The 19,323-nt window shown below is 38.0% G+C and overlaps 4 protein-coding genes and 1 long non-coding RNA gene across 11 annotated transcripts in view; 3 read left to right on the forward strand and 2 right to left on the reverse strand.

Annotated features, from left to right (window-relative positions):
• Nucleotides 1-19,323, forward strand: part of LOC100709195 (uncharacterized) — a 1,346,887-nt gene that overhangs the window by 515,167 nt on the left and 812,397 nt on the right. The gene's annotated exons all lie outside the window — the stretch shown is intronic.
• The window catches only part of LOC112846698 (uncharacterized), a 961,229-nt gene that overhangs the window by 348,413 nt on the left and 593,493 nt on the right, over nucleotides 1-19,323 (reverse strand). The window lies entirely within an intron of this gene.
• The window catches only part of LOC102076453 (Ig heavy chain Mem5), a 900,359-nt gene that overhangs the window by 315,781 nt on the left and 565,255 nt on the right, over nucleotides 1-19,323 (forward strand). The window lies entirely within an intron of this gene.
• LOC106096470 (immunoglobulin mu heavy chain) overlaps nucleotides 1-19,323 on the forward strand; it is a 1,110,954-nt gene that overhangs the window by 307,766 nt on the left and 783,865 nt on the right. The gene's annotated exons all lie outside the window — the stretch shown is intronic.
• LOC109202056 (uncharacterized) lies at nucleotides 1,255-3,036 on the reverse strand. Its single transcript, XM_019358448.2, has 3 exons — nucleotides 2,875-3,036; nucleotides 2,448-2,730; nucleotides 1,255-2,320 (listed from the first exon to the last, which is right to left on the reverse strand). The coding sequence occupies exons 1-3, from the start codon at nucleotides 2,964-2,966 to the stop codon at nucleotides 1,649-1,651; spliced, it is 1,047 nt and encodes a 348-aa protein (XP_019213993.1). The 5' UTR covers nucleotides 2,967-3,036; the 3' UTR covers nucleotides 1,255-1,648.

Here is a 19,323-nt window from a genome sequence, read left to right on the forward strand (position 1 = left end):
CCCTGAGGGAAGCTGGCCAACGGGTTCAGCCTAACTTGAGCCGCTACACTGTAGCAAGCATCATAAGGACATTTTGAAATGAGAGTCGGTTAGTACAGTCACTTTGCACTAAGATTTGTAGCACTGCCATGCTAATGAGAAACACAACAGTACCATACATGCAAAAATACTGAAATTGTTACTTTACAGAATTGCTAGACGTCCAGCTGTTGGGGGCAGAGGCAGAATGTTCACTCCAGAGCAAGAGACCCATATAGTGAACATAGTGATTGCCAATAATGCAATAAGACTGCGCGAAATACAGCAGCGCATAACTGATAATGACACCATCTTTCAAAATATACACAGTGCAAGCATTTCTGCACTAAGTCGTGTACTTGCGCGCCACAGAATAAGAATGAAGCAAATTTACAGAGTTCCTTTCGAGAGTGACAGGGGATTTCTTTAAATCACCCTGCCATTCTTTCTTTAGCCAAGACTCCTGAGTTTAGAAAACACACAAACACTGCAGAAGTTTTTCCTCGCGAGGGGCAGTCATGTACACAGGATCTGCGCCCCACAACTGTCCCCGTCCTTTATTTATACAAGATGTTTTGTGTGCGTGTGTGTGTGTGTGTGTGTGTGTGTGTGTGTGTGTGTGTACAAAGGTAACAACATCATTTGGAGCCGCGGGTTTTTTCCCTTCACTACATTTGCATGTTCTTCTAATAGAGCTGAGTCTTCACTTCTCTGTTCTCTGAAGACAGGAAGCGGTTAGTAGCTGCACACAAGTTACTGGGTGAAAAGTCACCCAGACATGTCCCCAACAGTAAGATAAAAAGATACATTTCATATAGCTGATCATATTATACAATATTCTCTTAACATTCCCTCCTGTTGATCACGAAGTGAAATGTACAATTCATCAGTGAGTAACTACTTGTCTTTCACATTCTCAGTTACTACATCATCTTCATCTGAAAAAGAGGAAAAGAAGTCTTCACTGGTTTTCATAGATTTCAGTACATCTGCGTATGCTGTGAATGATAAACTTATCATCTGTGAAATTACAGCTTCAATCAAAGAAAATCAAGAAAAATTCAATGACGATCAACAGTCTCTTTAAACTTGTTAAAGTTCAGGGCTTCTTCCTGGATCAGGATGACGATGTTGTTGTTGTTGTTGTTGTTGTGCACTTTACAAAAGTCACTCTGGAGGTGGTCGGAAATCAGAATTAGTGCACCTGTCCCAGGGTGTTTCCCATATATGGTCGTGTTACAGTTTTTCTCGATTGCTAAAACACATTTCTTGAAACTACGCCTCATATCCGCACAACAGTAAACACAAATCCATAACATCTCACTCAATTCCCCAAACATCCTATTTCCAGGTCAAAATGAAGCTCTACACCCAAAACTATTCACTCCTGCTGAAAAACCGAACTTTGCCCTCAGACATCAAACACAAGCCCTCAAAAACACACACACTACAACAGAGTTTTGCACACTGGTACAATTAATTCAAAACAATAGTTCCAAAACAATTAGGTTGCTTATGGTTCTCCCCTTCAAAACCCTTGTCACATGATAAACACAAAAGACGCAACCAATGTATGTACAGTGGCACATTGTCATTCATGTACTATACAGTACAACACACACCAGAAACATTATCCCACCACAGCATCTTGTCTTTGGTCTGGGTCAGGCCAGAGAATCTCATCCACATCACAGGCTATATTGGCCCCAGCCAGGCAGCGGGGGTAAAATCCTCTTGCATGCCTGATCCACCCCTGGCATGCATCTACTGATATGTCTAGGCAGGCCTCTTCCATGGCCTGAAGGAGGTGAACACGGACATAAGGTTCTCGGTCATACACTTTCCACCGCCATGCCGAAAATAACTCCTCTATCGGGTTTAGAAAGGGGGAGTATGCAGGCAGAAAGATATTAGAAAACCTTGGGTTATTGGTAAACCAGTCACGAACCAGAGCAGCGCGATGGAAGCTGACGTTATCCCACACAACAACGTAGTGAGGCTGCTCTGGCTGTGCTGGTTCCCTGTAGTCCAGCTGGAACATATGTTGTCTTAAACCATCAAGAAAAGCAAGGAGAAGCATAGTGTTATAGGGTCCTAGTACGGCATGGCGGTGGAGTACCCCTCGTTGGCTGATGGCTGCGCACATAGTGACATTCCCCCCACGCTGACCAGGGACATTTACAATAGCCCGATGGCCAATTATGTTCCTCCCCCTTTTCCTTCTTTTGGTCAGGTTAAAACCTGCCTCATCCACAAAGATCATTTCATGGGGAACAGGCCGTCCTTCAATCTCAAAGATTCTCTGCAAAACACATAACACAGTAGAGTCAATCGGTACCCTGAACCAAAGTTCAAGAGTGCTGAAATGGCAGCATAAACTGCCATGCTGTGATGGTACACAATACCTTATACAGTATCAAAACTCATACCTGAACATATTCCACACGTTGGTTTTTCACTCTGTCAGAGTTTTGTTCGAAAGGGACTCGGTATGCCTGTTTCATCCGGAATTGATTCTTTCGGAGGATGCGGTCAATTGTGGAGAGGCTGATGGCATTTATGCCTCGAAAAAGATGATCATCCTCAATCACTCTCCTTTGAATCTCTTGCAGGCGGATTACATTATTTGCAATTACCATGTTTACAAGTTCCCTCTCTTGCTCCTCCGACAAAAGCCTTAACCTGCCTCCACCAGGTGGTCGTCTCTGTGTCCTACAAAAATAGAAGCACTCATTACTGTAACTGTCACACATTCATTTTACAGGAAAATAATGGAAACATATTGAAACTCAAGACACATAAATTCAGTAACTTAAACGTTACTGTACAAAGCAGTCTTACTGCAAGTACACCTACCTGTTTTCCTCCCTGAAGGTTCTGATGATGGAGGCAACAGTGAAGCGACTCAAATTTGGTTGTACTCGTTGCCCAGCCTCCCTCATAGTCATCCCATGGACAAGGACATGGTCAACTAAAGTGGCTCGAATTTCATCCGAGACTGACTGTCTTCGTGCCCTTGCTCTTCCCCTTCCTTGTCGTCGTCGTTCTCCACCTCCACCTCCTTCACCACCTCCTCCTCCTCTTTCACCACGTCCTCTTTCTCCACCACGTCCTCCTCCTTCACCACGTCCTCTTTCTCCACCACGTCCTCCTTCTCCACCACGTCCTCCTCTTTCACCACGTCCTCTTTCTCCACCACGTCCTCCTCTTTCACCATGTCCTCTTTCTCCACCACGTCCTCCTCTTTCACCACGTCCTCTTTCTCCACCACGTCCTCTTCCTTTGCATCTCTTTGGATCCATTGTTTCAAACCTGAATGAGCTGACTTTGGCCCTTTTATCTATCCATCGCAGGTTCTGATTGGTGTGTGCTAAATTTTGACTCCTAGTGTTTCCACCTGGTTAATTGTGTGCTAATTGTGCTCAAGCTATGCTGACTTAAGTTAACATTATTGCATGCTAGTGCTTTCTACATGACTACATGGTGTAAGCACTGTAAAATGTAGGGATTTGTGTGTAGAGTTTTGCAGTACCAGTTCACCAAATTTGAGTCATGTGTCAAAGCAGGGAATAGTGTTTATAGTTCAGGGAAATGGGTGAGCTTTTTGACCAATAGCGTTTATGGTTTTGAAATTTTAGTTTAGAGGCCTGGTTATAGTGTTTAAGCAATCGAGAAAAACTGTAATATTTTGCTTGCACAAGATAGCAGCTGAGCCATAGCGCTTGTGAATTTGGAGTTGTAATGCCAAAAACTTTATTGGTGACGTGACATTAGTTGAACTTTATCATCACCTGTTTCCAACATCACTCTAACCCTGTTGTCATCGGAGGGCCTGGAGAGCTCTGGAACATTGGAGGCAGCGACTGCCTCCGATGTTATTGGTCTACCAGTGGTTCCAGTGGAAACAGTGCTACTGTTGGTTGAAGAGAAGAGAGAAGATGGGTGAAGCATTTTAGGAGGCAGCAAGAGAAAAAGAAAGGCAGGAGAGGAGGTGAGAGGAGGTATTTTAAATGTAGGGACTATGACTGGTAAAGGTAGGAAGCTGTCTGATATGATGGAGAGAATAGCATGGATGAAGTGGAAGATAGTGTTCCTAGTGTAGAGAGAGAGAGAGGTGATTGGACCAGACTTCTATGTATGCCTATGTAAAGGAAACAGAGGTGATGAGGTAGTGTTGGATAGGTATAATAGTAGAGAGAGAAATGCAGTAGGACATATGATAGTGTTAGATACAAAAAAAAAAAAAAAAAAAAAAAAGAAGTGGCATACGGCACAGGAAGAGGGAAAAGGCTGACAGTGAGTTGTATGTGAGGCTGGGCACAGGAAGGACAAAATGTAGTGATTTGTATTAGTTAGCTAAGCAGAGAGATTGAGCAGGAAATGATGTGAAGCAAATTTGAGTGATTAAAAATAAAGATGAAAATATAAAAAGAAAGTGTAGATGAGTGTATTGAGAAGACTGAAGGACCACTTGAATAAAAAAATTGAAAGACTAGCTGATGAATAACAAAATTGGGAGCAAGAGGATAGACATTAGTGAATCATGAAGCGCAGAGGATTGAACAATGGACTGTCATTTCTCTTTACACACCTGTTTGAATGTGCCATAATATGAATTCTACCAGTTGTCAAATAGAGCTGTCAGCTGACTTCTGCACAACACAACTGATGGTCCCAACTCCATTAAGAAGAAATTCCACAAATGAACCCTGATAAGGCACACCTGTGAAGTGAAAACCATTTCAGGTGACTACATCATGAAGCTCATTCAGAGAAAGTCAAGGGTTTGCAGAGCTGTCAACAAAGCCAAGGGTGGCTATTTTGAGGGATCTTAAATATAAAACATTTTTAGTTATTTATCTTTTTTTTGCTACATAATTCCATACATTTGATGTCTTCAGTATGTATCTAAAATGTAGAAAGCATTAAAAATAAAGAAAATATATCGAATGAGAAGGTGAGTGCAAAATTTTCACTGTTAGTGTATATACACCCCATTTATTCTTATCATTTTGTAATATCAAAATTAAAAAAAATAAATAAATTTATTAAAATAAAGTGCAGTGTAATCATCAGTAACTACTTTCATTGTAGTTACAACTGAATAATCAATGGTCATTTTCATACCTTGTATAACAGACTTCTTCACTGCTGTTAGACCAGTAATAATCCTCCATTTATTTGAGACTGTGCAAACTGTCTGACTTCCTGTGTTACTGAGCTATACAAGTGCAAAACAGACTGCAGAGTGGTATTAACATTATGTCATTTTTACCAGAAAACATGTTTTCTGTACCACTGTTACTGTTCTTATCCGTTAGATGTGAAAATTATATTAGCTATCAGTAGGAGCATTTTTGCAATATAGTTTGATACAATTTTACAAGAGTTGACACAGTCAGCCCCTTTGACTCTGCAGGAAAAGAGCTGGAATGGATTGGAAGAGGATGTGTTTATATGCAACAACCTACAAAGATTCAATCAAAAACAGGTTCAGCATTTCCACTTCCAGATATTTTATATCCACAGAATATGCAGCCTTAAGACAAAGTTGTGTTTACTGTGCCAGACAGTCACAGTAACACAAACCCTTAGGACACCTGAAGAACTCTTCAGTGTCTGACTAGTTGTAACGTGAAGTCACCAGCGGAGGAGCCCTAATGCTTAAAGAGCAGTTCACTGTAAAGATGCAACGCCATTTGGTCACAGTCAGCCATGGTGCTTTAAATAAAATAACATCAATTTTGATGGTTGATATTTAAATTTTACACAAACTTTATTTTGACCAAACATCAAATAAGTTCAATTATCTCCTGTAGTTGAGGAAGAGTTAATGAAACATTTATATATCCATTTAGTCTTCTTAAATAATCTTTCAGAATTAAAATCATTATGCTTAGGTTTTTAATGAAAACATAACTGATTGTACTCATCTCCTTGCTTTCCATGTTTTATGAGCCACACTTTGAATAACGGTCTTAAATAACCTGATAAGAAAACAGACTAATCACTTGTTTTATTGGCGTGAAATCTAATGAGATCAAAATAGAGTATGTTCATTTTCCATGAAAGTATTTGCACTCCACACATAACTGTCAGCTTCTCACTGTATGGATGGTTTATATGTATTCCTCTATGCAAATTTCACTTTCCACTCAGCTATAAAAACATCACATCAGTAGGGTTGTAGGGATATCGCATAAGATTCATCAACAACCATGTTTCCTGTAGCTCTCTTACTCCTCTTGGCTGGTGGATGTGAGAATCTTTACATTTGTCATTGTCAGCAGTTCTTCTTTTTTTTAGCATGATTTAACAATTGGTCGCAATTCTTTTTCTTTTTTTAAACAGGTGTGAAGTGTGAACAGCTGACACAGTCAACTGCTATGACTGTGCAGCCAGGTCAACCTCTGACCATCACCTGCCAGGTCTCTTATTCGCTTGGCACCGCCTGGACACATTGGATCCGGCAACCTGCAGGGAAACCACTGGAGTGGATTAGTAGAGACACTGCTGTGAAAGATTCACTAAATAATAAGTTCAGTGTTGAATTAGATTCTTCCAGCAACACAGTGACGTTAACAGGACAGAATCTGCAGCCTGAGGATACAGCTGTGTATTACTGTGCCAGAGAGCCGACCACAGTAACACAAACCATCAGCAGACCTAAACAAAAACGCTTCAGTACCTCGGCTGTTGTAACCACCACAGGAGGAGCCCCTGGACCACTGTTGCTTTTAAATGCCAGTTCACTTTTAAGCTGATCAAGTATAGTATATGATGACATGATAGTAATAATAAATGATACTAAAAAAAAGATCATGTCCATTTAACTCACAATGTTTTTTTTGTTTTTTTTTTAATTGTTCTAAAACCGTCAAATGTAAATTGTGACCACATATATGTACTTCAGCTGTCTTCACCTGTTAATCACCCCAGGGGCTTTCTGAGGTTCCTGCTCGAAAATGACATCCCCAAAATGAATGGAGTATTTCTCTGCAATTACAAACTCTGGGTAAACAATCTTGGTATCAAAATAAAGCTAACACTTATAACATTTCACTGGAGGTGTAATTATTGCAGCAGTTGTTACGTAGGCCACAGAAAACAGAACTATTTTTTGTCCTTTTTTTTCTGATCATTTTCTACTTAAGTGATTGGCAGCTGCCAATAAGTAGAAAAGTCCAGACCTCCCTCTCCCCAGCCTCCTCAAGCTTATGTGGGGGAACATCGAGGTGTTCCTAGGCCAGCTGAGAGATGTAATGATCCTATGTGTCAATGGTCTGTCCCAGGGGGCTCCTTCTAATGGGACATGCATGGAACACTTCACCCAGGAGGCAGTTTAATCAGATGCCCACACCACCTCAATTGGTTCCATTCAATATGGAGGAGCAGAAGCTCTACTCTGAGCCCATTTCGAATGACTATAGTCCACGCCCTATCTCTAAAGAAGAGCCCAGCCATTCTTCAAACAAAACTAATTTCTGCCGCTTGAATCCGCGATCTTATTCTTTCAGTCACTAGTTTGTGACCAAAGGTGTTCAACACCCACTGTACAACTTAAGTGGGGTTTGGTATGGCGGAGTTCGCTGGAAACAAGTCAGAGCGGGAATACCAGTAGCTGTAATATTGAACCTTTATGGATAAAATTAAATCTCAGGACCAGTGTACCCTGCCTGGGACAGGGTTACAGGTGTCCAACCCTGAAGCCAGACCAGGGGAGAGAATTCGTTGAACCATCACCTTTTGGTCCATATCAAACTTACTTAAATCCTCAAATCCCATTTTTCCTGCTTCTAATACATCAAATTTGGCATCAAAATGTTTACTTGCTCCCTAATATGTCCCGCGCACACGTGACATTATATTTATTCACTTCACTTATCAGTGGTTGCAATGTTATGCCTGATCTTTTTATTGCCGACTTATTGTAAATTATTATATTTTACAAGTCCTGACAGTCAAACTGCGAGTTTGAATCTGTGAATAAGAGGTCTAGAGAATCCAACAGATTCACAGTCAGTAAGTCCTCTTGTCTAAGTCAAACAGACACCTGAAAAAGGACTGTAGAGGGTTACTAATATGACAATATCACATATTACAGTGACTACATGTAAAACATTTTGCTGGCTAATATTACTGTCAAAGTATTACTGAGAGAAATATGCATATTTTAGGACAGAGACATTACAGTTGCTGCTCCCATCAGACCACTAGAGGGCAGGTGCTGTCAAGTATCTTCTTTTCGAAAATGGCAAGATCAGCAGAATTGTGGTTCATCGTGTAAATTTCAGTTAAAAAAGTTAGGAGGATAAAGTGATTAACTTTACTTTCCTATGCTTCTGAGACTTTGCAATGAACTCAATGTTCATTTTATGGGATATTTATTAGCCATTCATGTTAAATCTTTATTTTCATTTTCTCACAAATACCCACATCTTAAAAATAAGAAAGACTGAACAACAGTTTAAGTCTCAATCCTTTATTTGGATACATCAATAAGGACAGTCCTTCCCATTCTACCAACTAGTACCTTTAGCATTGCTGCTATTCTTCAAGTCCAAAAGTAGAAATTGTTTTTCTGTTTTTATCATTTCAAGAAAATAACTTTGGTTTTCAGAGGAGGAAGCAAAACTGAACTTTGGGTGCTGCTTATACACCATCAATTAAACTGCCTGTTTTTAGCTGTTCTGGAAAAGATCCTTACTTCACTGGAGTCAGAATCAGTAGATGTGTTAGTACTGAAATAAATATTTATTTTATTTTTTGTTAAGACAGTTTCTCATAATTCAGTTCTTTGTCTATATTGAAAAACATTCAGTGGCAGTAAAAATATTATTTAAAATGCTCTGTATCATATTATATATAATATAATATTCAGTTTCTATGGAAATAAATACAAATTTGATTTGACATGTTTGTAAAATTAATTTAAAACAAAACAGGACTTCAGGTTTATTAAGCTGATAACTGCTGTCAGTCAGAGGCTGAACACTGACAGACCTGCACAAATACTCAGCAACAGTCAAAAATGTTTAGTTTAAACCTGTAAATAATTCATTATTAAGTTGTTAAAAAAACAATAAAACAAAACAAAACAAAACAAAACACACTTTACTATGCAGTCTGGTCAAAAAGATAAATAAAAATTTATTTGAATTTAATTTATTTAAAATATGCAAATGACAAAGTTACTTAAAAGGGAGTGGTGCTTCTGTGTTTCAGTGAGAGGACCAATGAGCTCACATCATTTCAGCTTCAACATCAATCATGTTCACTCTGATACTGCTGCTGGCTGCTGGATCCTGTGAGGAGCATTTAGTGGATTCACTCTAATAAACACTGAATAGTCAGATAAATGATGGTAATAATGCTGATTTCTGTTTCCACAGGTGTGTACAGTATTGATCTCATCCAACCAGATTCAAGGATCGTGCAGCCTGGACAGTCTTTGACCATCACATGTCAGGTCTCTGGTTATTCTGTAACTAGCTATGCAACAGCTTGGGTCAGACAGCGTGAAGGAAAGCCAGTGGAATGGATTAACACTATTTGGACTGGTGGGAGCACTGCCAACAATGATGCTTTAAAAAACAAGTTCAGCATCAGCAGAGACACTTCTGCTCAAACAGTGACAATAACAGGACAGAATCTGCAGCCTGAGGACACAGCTGTTTATTACTGTGCACGTGACCGCACAGTAATACAAACCAGTGGAAACCTGCACAAATACTCAGCAAGCAGAGACACACAACTACACACAATAAATTTGAATATGAATGACTACAGTAAGAATTAGAGGAGTCTAATGGAAACATAAAAAAAATAGAAATACAATAGTAACTGTGTATTATTACATGTTCCAAATATTTGCTAGCAATCATTTATTAGCCACTCAAGTCACCCCCCACACTGAGAGGCCAAGCGATGGAAGCCATGTACTGTAAGGTCTTGGATGAGAACAGCCTCAGCCAGAACACTTAAGATTGTTTGTGGAAGAGTCTTTCAGCATGACATTGACTCATAGTGCTGAGGTAACAAAGGAATAGCTTAGGAAGCATACAAAGGTAATGCAGTGGCCAAGTCAGTTTCCAGACCTATAGGAAATTTATGGAGGGGGTTTAAAGTTCCTCAGCAGCAACCAAGAAACCTAAAGGATTTAAAGAGGTTCTGCAAAGAGGAGTGGACCAAAATCCCTCCTCGGATGAGTGCAAACCTGCTTATCAACTACAAGAAATGTCGTAATGCTCTGCATGCCAACAAGGGTTTCATCACAAACTGCTAACTTAGGTTTTGCTTGAGGATCAAATACTTGTTTCACTCAGTGACGTGTAAATCAGTTTAGAACGTAATGTGTTTTTGTTTTTTTTCTACATTTTCCGTCGATATTCTGTCTTCCTCCATTAAAATGAAACTACCAGAAAAAAATTAGATTCATTTCTTTGCAAGTGAGCAAACTTACAAATTCAGTAGGGAATCTAATATCTAGTTCCACCATTTTATTTTAGGACTGTACACTCTACACTGTACATTTTCCTCTACAGCCAAAGAATCTTCTTATGGATCTCATTTTAAAAAACACAAAAAGAAGAAGAGCTATGCAACGTTTTCCTTCATAGACCTAGGAAATCTAGTGTTTTTAAATGAATTTAAAAATCAAATAAAAAATAAAAAACATACATGTCTGGAGTTTTTATAGTCAGTGTTCATACTAAGAAGGTTTCTGCTTGGGTTCACTTGTAAATGTTCATTCTGATTTAAATAGTCTTTCTCCAGAGACAGTGAATAGTTGTCAAATAGTTGGCACGTGTCAAATGTGGTTTTACTTAGAAGACCACAGAAACTCTGGACTGTGATGAAAAAAGTTCATTTTCAAGGCCATCTCTTCCAGATTTGCTATTTGTCAAGCAGCATTTGACTAAACACTGAAACACTTTGGTAAATCGCTCCTGATTACTGACTGTAGTAAAAGCAGATGGTACTCTCACTAATTGCTAAGTCGTTTCAAGACAGGTTTATAGACATGTCGTCTCAAGACATGACACCAGATAGCAACTGTTTTTTTTACAGACAGCAAGTCTGTCTTTGGATGATGCTTTCAAAACTCACAGTGGATTTGTTAAGAAATTTTACAAAATGCAGTAATCATTTTAAATGACACAATCCTAAACTAATAATTGCATGGTAATGTTTTATTGCTTTATGAAGCTCAACTAGCCCCTTATGCAGTTTCTTTAAATTTCCACATGAAATATTAAAAGATTCAAAACTATAAAGGCACAATGAACATATTTTGTCCCTAAAGGTTTTATAATATCATGTATTTCTATCCCCTAAAAGTAAAAGTTAATATAGAGAATTTAAGAAGAGATTTCATTAGAGCTTTTGAACTAAAAGTTGGCTTTTAGAGATTACTTTCTTTTTGTTTTTGTTCTGATCATCAGAGGTGATTTGATTGGTTTCGATTTAGTCAGATTTCAGCAAAACAGTCAGAACACTGGAAGAGCTGACATTTATTAAATCTTCCTTATTTAGACACCTTTTCATTGATTTAAAAAAAAACATAACAAACAAACAAAAAAATACAGTAAGAGTTTAAAGTAAGGATTTTGTTTTTAACATTTTGTTAAAAAAATGGATCATAAGTCATTTTGTGGTCTAAATTTATAATAAAATAACATATTTAGTGGCAATGGAAAAAAAAAAACAACATACTCATTTCAGTTTCCATTAAAATCAATTACATTCTATTTGAAATAGCTTTAAAATTGAAAAAAAAAATGGTTTATTATGCTAGTCATCTACATGGTCACACTACAATAAACCCAGCCTATGTCATTAAAATAAAAAATGCTTTGCCATACAGTCTTGTCAAAAAGAAAATATAATATTATATGTAAATATAATTTATTTAAAAATATGCAAATGAAAAAGTAGTGAAAAGGGATTGGTGATTCTGTGTTTCACTGAGAGGACGAATGAGCTCACACCATTTCAGCTTCAGCATCAATCATGTTTGCTCTGATACTGCTGCTGGCTGCTGGATCCTGTGAGGAAGTTTTGGTTGATGCAATCTGACTGACACATTAGAAACACTGAATATTCATATAAATGATTTTGATAATGTTGATTTCTGTCTCCACAGGTGTGTACAGTATTGATCTCATCCAACCAGACTCAAGGGTTTTGCAGCCTGGACAGCCTTTGACCATCGTCTGTCAGGTCTCTGGTTATTCTTTGACTGATGGCAGCTCTGCAACATGTTGGGTCAGACAGAGGAAAGGACAGCACATAGACTGGATTAACTGCATGTATTATGATGGGAGCACTCCCAACAATGATGCTTTAAAGAACAAGTTCAGTGTGAACAGAGACACTTCTGCTCAAACAGTGACAATAACAGGACAGAATCTGCAGCCTGAGGACACAGCTGTTTATTACTGTGCACGGTCCCACACAGTGATACAAACCACTGACAGACCTGCACAAATACTCAGCAACAAGTAACACACAACCACACACAAGTAATAAATGTAAAAATGCAGGTGTCATGAAAGCTTTCTCATATTCTATGTACATTTATTTGCAAAAGTACATACGAGGTTTTGTTTATGATTTATGATGCTGAGCATGTACTTTTAATGTGTTTGAGCAGATTTACCAAGAAATGAAAAACAATAATGTTTTTAAGATCTAAGCAATTTCTTACAATCGATGAATATACATTGTAAATTGATTTTTTTATTTATTGATTGATTTTTTTTATTTATTTTTTTATATTTTTTTTGGGGGGGGGGGGGGGGGGGGTTAAGATAAGATAACCTTTATTAGTCCCACATGTGGGAAATTTGTTTTGTCACAGCAGGAAGTGGACAGTGCAAAAGTTATGGAGCAAAAATTAGAATAAAAATAAAATAAGAATAAATACAGTACACAACTGTACAGAATAGAATAAAATAAAATACTATATACAGTAATAGGCATGTCCATAATAATAATAAGAATAAGAATAAGAATATATTTCAGATTATGGAAACATTGCAAGTATTACAGTCATTATAAAAGATGGACACAGCTGAGATATTCCTGTTTTTGGTACTTGATAGCTGAATTCTCCTTCTTGTCGATGTGTGGGAATTTTATTTGATTACAGTGGATTCTTAATCTGCATTTGTTTTCTCTATTTGCATTTTCATTAAAGAGGCGTCACGATACTTATGTGTAGTAAAGAACAAATATGCATCATTCTGTTTACATAAGAAACTACAAATCAAATTTCCTTTTCCCAAACAGACACCAGGAACATGCTCATAACTGAAGTAAAGTGTGTGACTGCATCAGTGACAGATAAACTCTGACACTTTAGAATTGTATATTTTGTGTCTTTTTGATTTCTCTTGTGGCTGACAAGAGTAACCAATTAACACAGTGTATTTTTTTTATCTGGATTCACCTTCAGCATCTACTATAAGACCTGGGTCAGACAGGCTCCTGGAAAACGACTGGGGTGGTTTACAAGCCATTATAACAGTTGCAACATCTTTTATTATCAGTCATTTCAAGGCTGTTTTATCATCTCCAGAGACAACAGCAAGCAGCAGCTGTATCTGCAGACGAACAGTCTGAAGACTGAAGACTCAGCTGTTTATCATCTTTCTGCTCCCAATCCCAGACAAAAGTGAAACTCGAACAAAAATGGATTTTACTTCCCCATATGAAGATTGTGTAGTCATACAGAGTCTGAATATAAAAAATATCAGAGTCAATAAACAGTTATTTCAAGACAAAACCTTAAATTTAAAGAACAGCTCAGTTTCAATCATTTGTTTAAAAGTTAAATCTGCACCAAGTGCACCTTTGCATTTTACAGTCCTGTTTCATTTCCTGAGTTATTTTGTGCTCTTGGGGCTCCATATTTCTCTGTATGTCTGTGGTTTAAATACATTTTGAATTCAGAATTTTTTATTCAAGATTAAATTAGAGTAGACTGATTAGTCAGTGTGTCAGTTCAGCTTCAGCACAAACCATATTCTCTGTAGTTTTGGAGAGCTGGACCTTGGCTCATGTAATTAAATACATGGAATAGTGAAATTAATTACACAGACAAGTGCATAGCTGGACTGGCCATCGGGCATACCGGGCATTTGCCCGGTGGGCCGCTCGTGATTTTTCGTTTTTATGGGCCGATGGGGTTTTATTTCTTTTATTTTTTCAACGGTATAAATGAATAATGGTGTATTGGCCAGTTGGTCATGATCGACTCTGGGCTGGACCAATTACAGCCGAGGAGGTTGAACTTTAAAGTTGAGGTGAAAAGCAACGCAATTTGTCCAGCTGATCAGCTGATCAGCTTTTCTCTCTGCGTCAGAAAGAGCAAACCAGCGGAGGTCGCGTTAAACAACAGAAGCACCTTTAAACTTGATGAGCTGTTGTTAGAATTTATTTAATATTAATTTCTAGTATCAGCTGATGTTTGCTGGAGGGATGAAGGGTTGAAGGGAAGTTATGAACTGTTTCGGGTAGACAAATAACACCAGGATCCTTTTCTAGCTGACAGCTGGTAACTGTGCAGGGGCGGGTCTAGCAAAGTTTTGCCTGGGGGCCAGGTTTGATTAGCATTAACAGGGAGAGGGAGGCACAAAAAATACGTTTCTTTCTTATTCTCATTTAAAATTTCTAGCTTTTAACAAATAATTATCTGAATCATACAACCAAAGTTTTCATCTGATGTTAAATGTATAGAAATCCATTATTGTACATAGTAATTTATTTCAGGGTTCCAACATAATTTCTTCAGAAGTAAGTACTGTATATGGTGCCAGTATTTTCCCACATTTTCTAGATACTGTACCAGTACTGTGTGTAAAATGCCATGCTGTTTATTGATGTGGTAAAAAAAAAAGTTTATGAAAATATCACTAAATCTGTCATTTATTATTTTTAATATTCAGTAATGGTCATGTCTCACCTCTAGTCTTCTCTGTCTTAATTTCAAGTTTCCACCATATGTTGTAGATAGTTCAAGAGGTAAACCAAGTCTTTGGGTTTCGGCTAAGTACTGTTTAGAATACCAGAATAGGGAGGATGGTGTAGGTTTAAGTTAAGTTCTAGATTGATACATTTAAACCAACAAGACAGTGTACATCACTGTCACAACGACGTTTGTTTTCATTCAAAGGCTTTATGGTTTTTCCCATAATACCTGGTGGGCCGATCTCTAGTCAAAATGCCCGGGCTGATTTTTTGTCCCAGTCCAGCCCTGGACAAGTGTGATCTAATTCAGAATTAAATGGTCACATGTAATAGTTGGAGTGAGATGAGTACAGTGTAATATTTATCCATAGAATTAAACCATTTATTTTGAGTTAAAATATCTGCTGAATATATCTATTGCTGCAGAACTGGCTGCAAAATCTGTCTAGCAGGTTTGCTGTTATGTCCTTGTTTGTTGACAATCTTATTTAAAACAGAGAACAATAAGCAAAAACTTGTGATGAAGTGCTAACTACATCCATTCTCTGAAGAGGACTCTGTGCAAAACATTCATGTCTTAAACCTGCTTTTGGAACTCCAGGGTAAAGAAGAGGAGTGAACTCATAGCTTTACATGGCGTCAGGAGGTGACTGTTGCCTTGTAGTCATTTATTTATTTTTATTTTCTGGGAAAGCGAGGAGTTTTAATGATGTTGAGTTGTACTTGTCTTCAGTGATTTACAAACTTACAGCAGATGATAGTTGTTGTTCTTGTTTTATAAAGTGTAACTTTATGAAACTGACAAATTCTGAATAAGTGACCAAAAAGCCTGGAGTATCCCACACATTGAACACACATTGAACTGTAGAGACTTTGAATTCACATTCAACAGTTACTATATAGAAAGTTGGCCTGGGATGTAAGGATAATAGTGCATGATAGACATCTATTATTTTCAGTTACACCAAGGCTGGTTCACCATTTCCACAGGCAGAAAAAACAGCTGCTTTATCAACAGATTAACAGCCTGAAAACAAACAAAAAACACACACACACAAAAACAGTTCGGCGATCAATTAAGAAAACCTATAGTAAATCAGAAATATATTGACAAAAAAGAAACAAAATATGTCAAATCTTTCATCAGTTGTGCAAATGCAAAGTTGCTTTATTCAAATGAGGATCAAGAATTTCCTCATAACTGAAGTGAGTGAGAGGAAAGAGGAGCTCACATCAGTTCAGCTTCAGTAATAATCATGTTCTCTGTAGCCCTGATCCTGCTGGGAGCTGCTACATCTTGTAAGAAACTTTCTTGGATTCACAATAGCAATGCCAAATGAGTAATGACTATAATGTTGATTTTTGTCCCCACAGGTGTGTATTGTATTGATCTCAACCAGCCAGAATCAAGGGTTGTGCAGCCTGGACAGTCTATGACCATCACCTGTCGGGTCTCTGGTTATTCTCTAACTGATGGTAACTATGGAACATGTTGGATCAGACAGCGTGAAGGAAAACAAATGGATTGGATTAACTGCATATGGTCTGGTGGGAGCAGTGACAACAATGATGCTTTAAAGAACAAGTTCAGCATCAGCAGAGACACTTCTGCTCAAACACTGACAATAACAGGACAGAATCTGCAGCCTGAGGACACAGCTGTTTATTACTGTGCACGTTATGACACAGTAATACAAACCACTGACAGACCTGCACAAATACTCAGCAACACACAAGACATAGGGAGTTTGTTTTAGGCTTGACAATTATAGCATTATTGAAAATACTACTCTCAGTCAGTCCAAGGGTATTTACTATCTCCAGAGAGAACAGTAAAAAACGGTGTTTATTACTGTACTTGATATCAACAGCAAATTCAGTCAGTTGGTTGGCTGTACAAAATCTTTTAATACTTAAAATTGCTGAATGACATTTCATTTTGATTCAGGTCAGGTCATGAACAAAAGTGACAGCCCAACATTCACATTGTAGGACAGGACTATTGTTTTTAACTTTTTTATTCTGAGATTTAGTTGTTTTGTTATCATAAAAGTACACCTTAGATTATAAAATCAAACAAATAACAAAACAAAACAAACCCTGATCTTGACAGAGACAACAACAGACATCAGCTGCTCAGATGAACAGTTTGAAGACTCTGCTGTTTATTATTGAGTGCTATCGAGTGCTACAGTTTAACAGCAGCACAAATCATTTAGAAAGAATGTGTATTATGTTGATTTTATTGGAAATTTACTCTGACACATATAATCACAAAAATAAAATAAAAAAATAAAAAGGTGTTGCGGAAAAGAAAAAAAATTCAGAGGAAAAATAACCAGAGACTTAAACGACTGCTCATGGGAAAGTGTTCTTTTAATCTTTTAATGTTTTGGGCCATAGTTTAAAATCATTTGTGTGACTGGAAGTGTGTTATGCTGGACTCACCGTCTGACCCCAGTGTTACTTGTTTCTGTGTCTTTATGTCTGCTTCATTCAACACTTAACTTTTATTTTCTTTTGTTTATTTGCTTTCAACTGTACAGAACTTTGAAAAGTGCTAAATAACATTATTATCATTACTATTATTATCATTAGTATTGTTGTTGTTGCCGTAAAATATTCCCAGGTGTGTCTTTTGTGCCCCAATTCCTTCTGGTGTGGGTTCCTCACTCTGCCCACCACACAGACAGCTCATGACACCTTAATACACATATTACATGTGAACTATGACCAAAAATAATGGGAGAAAAGCTAAATTATAAAAATGAGTTTTCAGCAGTTGTTTAAAAGAAACCACAGATTCAACCAACATGATGGACTAATATATAACCTCAAAAGCATGGTCACTTCTGGAGCATGGAATAGTTAAGAATTCTTGATCAGACAATTGGAGAAGCTGACTACTGCATCTCAGCCTGGTTGTTTAAGGCTTCATACAAATTTAAAATAACATGTGAGTGCTTTAAAAAGGAAAGAATCAGCTTTGTTGACCCCAACTATGGACTCTTTTGGCCACAATAATCTTCTAATGACAACTGGATATTTTGTTTACAATCCTGACCAACACAAAGAGCTAGCTTTTAATTTGCGTTCCCAAGCTGCTCTTTTGCCTGGAAAGCAGTCCTGTCTGTCCTACCAGGAGCCTCAGCATGTCATGATTCTGTGTCTTGGACCCAGCATTTTGAGTTTTGAGTCTTTTTGTATTATTATTATCATAACATGGGTTTCTTTAGTTAGTCTTGACTTTATTTTTTTATCTTCTTAGTTTTCTGAGGTTCCCAGTATTGAGAATAGAAATATTTTGCTGCTATTATTTGCTGCTACTTTTATAATCATCATTACCATTTCATGATTGAGGGTGATGTTGCTTTCACAGATGCAGTTAGATGTTCAAATATATTGGTATTATATTAGTCTTTATTGCAGGTCCAAGAAGAACCACTTTAAGCTGTTGAGTTGAATTTATAATCTTAAATGTTTGTATGCAGACTGCATGGTGAAAGAAAAGGCCCCACGTAGAGTAACTTCAAAATGAGACAGGAAGTTATAGGCTTTTGAAGTTGCAGGCTTCTGCAGAAGTGAAACTGAAACCAGAGTTTAACTGCAAGTTAAGAGCAGGGTGTTATTATGCATGTATCGTTGATTAACACACACACTTAGTTAGAAGGATCACTGATAGGGGAAAATTCAAATTGTGTTGCTTGGGGTTGCTTTTAGACTATATTAGGAGGAGCAAACATATTGGCAGATCTGAGATCATCATTCGAGTGTGACATTTAGGCCAAAAGTCACTCATAGTTTAGCTGTATGAGCTCGGGCCTTATGTCTGGCTATGACAGAGGTGGGAGGTGAGCCAGAGTGTAGGAGAGGTCATGACACGTACACAGTACACAGCACGCACGCGCCCCCGCACGTGCACACACACACAGATAGACTCATTTAGGTAAGAGTTTATAACTGCAAAGTCGGGGCGTACGTGGTAGTCTGTTACAGGAAGTCCACCTGATGTTCGGGGAGATAAGGAGGCGCTCATGGAGCGACAGCGAAGACGAGCTGAGGGGAAGCACCGACCCGAAGACAATGTTCTTTAAAACTATGTTAAAGTTCATGGAACATTTTGTGGTTTAAGTTGACGTAAGCTGTACTTTGTCTGTTTTTGCAAAAGAGGGGGCTTTGTTGTCTCAACCCTATAAAACCTTTGTCTAAGTATTTTAAGTTCAGTTCGATTGCTGACTTTGCCCAGCTTCGGACTCCACGCGTGTAAACAATAAATCTTCGCTTTGATCACATCTTCCGGACCAGAGTTGTTATTTGCTTGTGAGCCCTCCG

This window comes from Oreochromis niloticus, linkage group LG4 (genome assembly GCF_001858045.2).
Source record: "Oreochromis niloticus isolate F11D_XX linkage group LG4, O_niloticus_UMD_NMBU, whole genome shotgun sequence".
NCBI lineage: Eukaryota > Metazoa > Chordata > Actinopteri > Cichliformes > Cichlidae > Oreochromis > Oreochromis niloticus.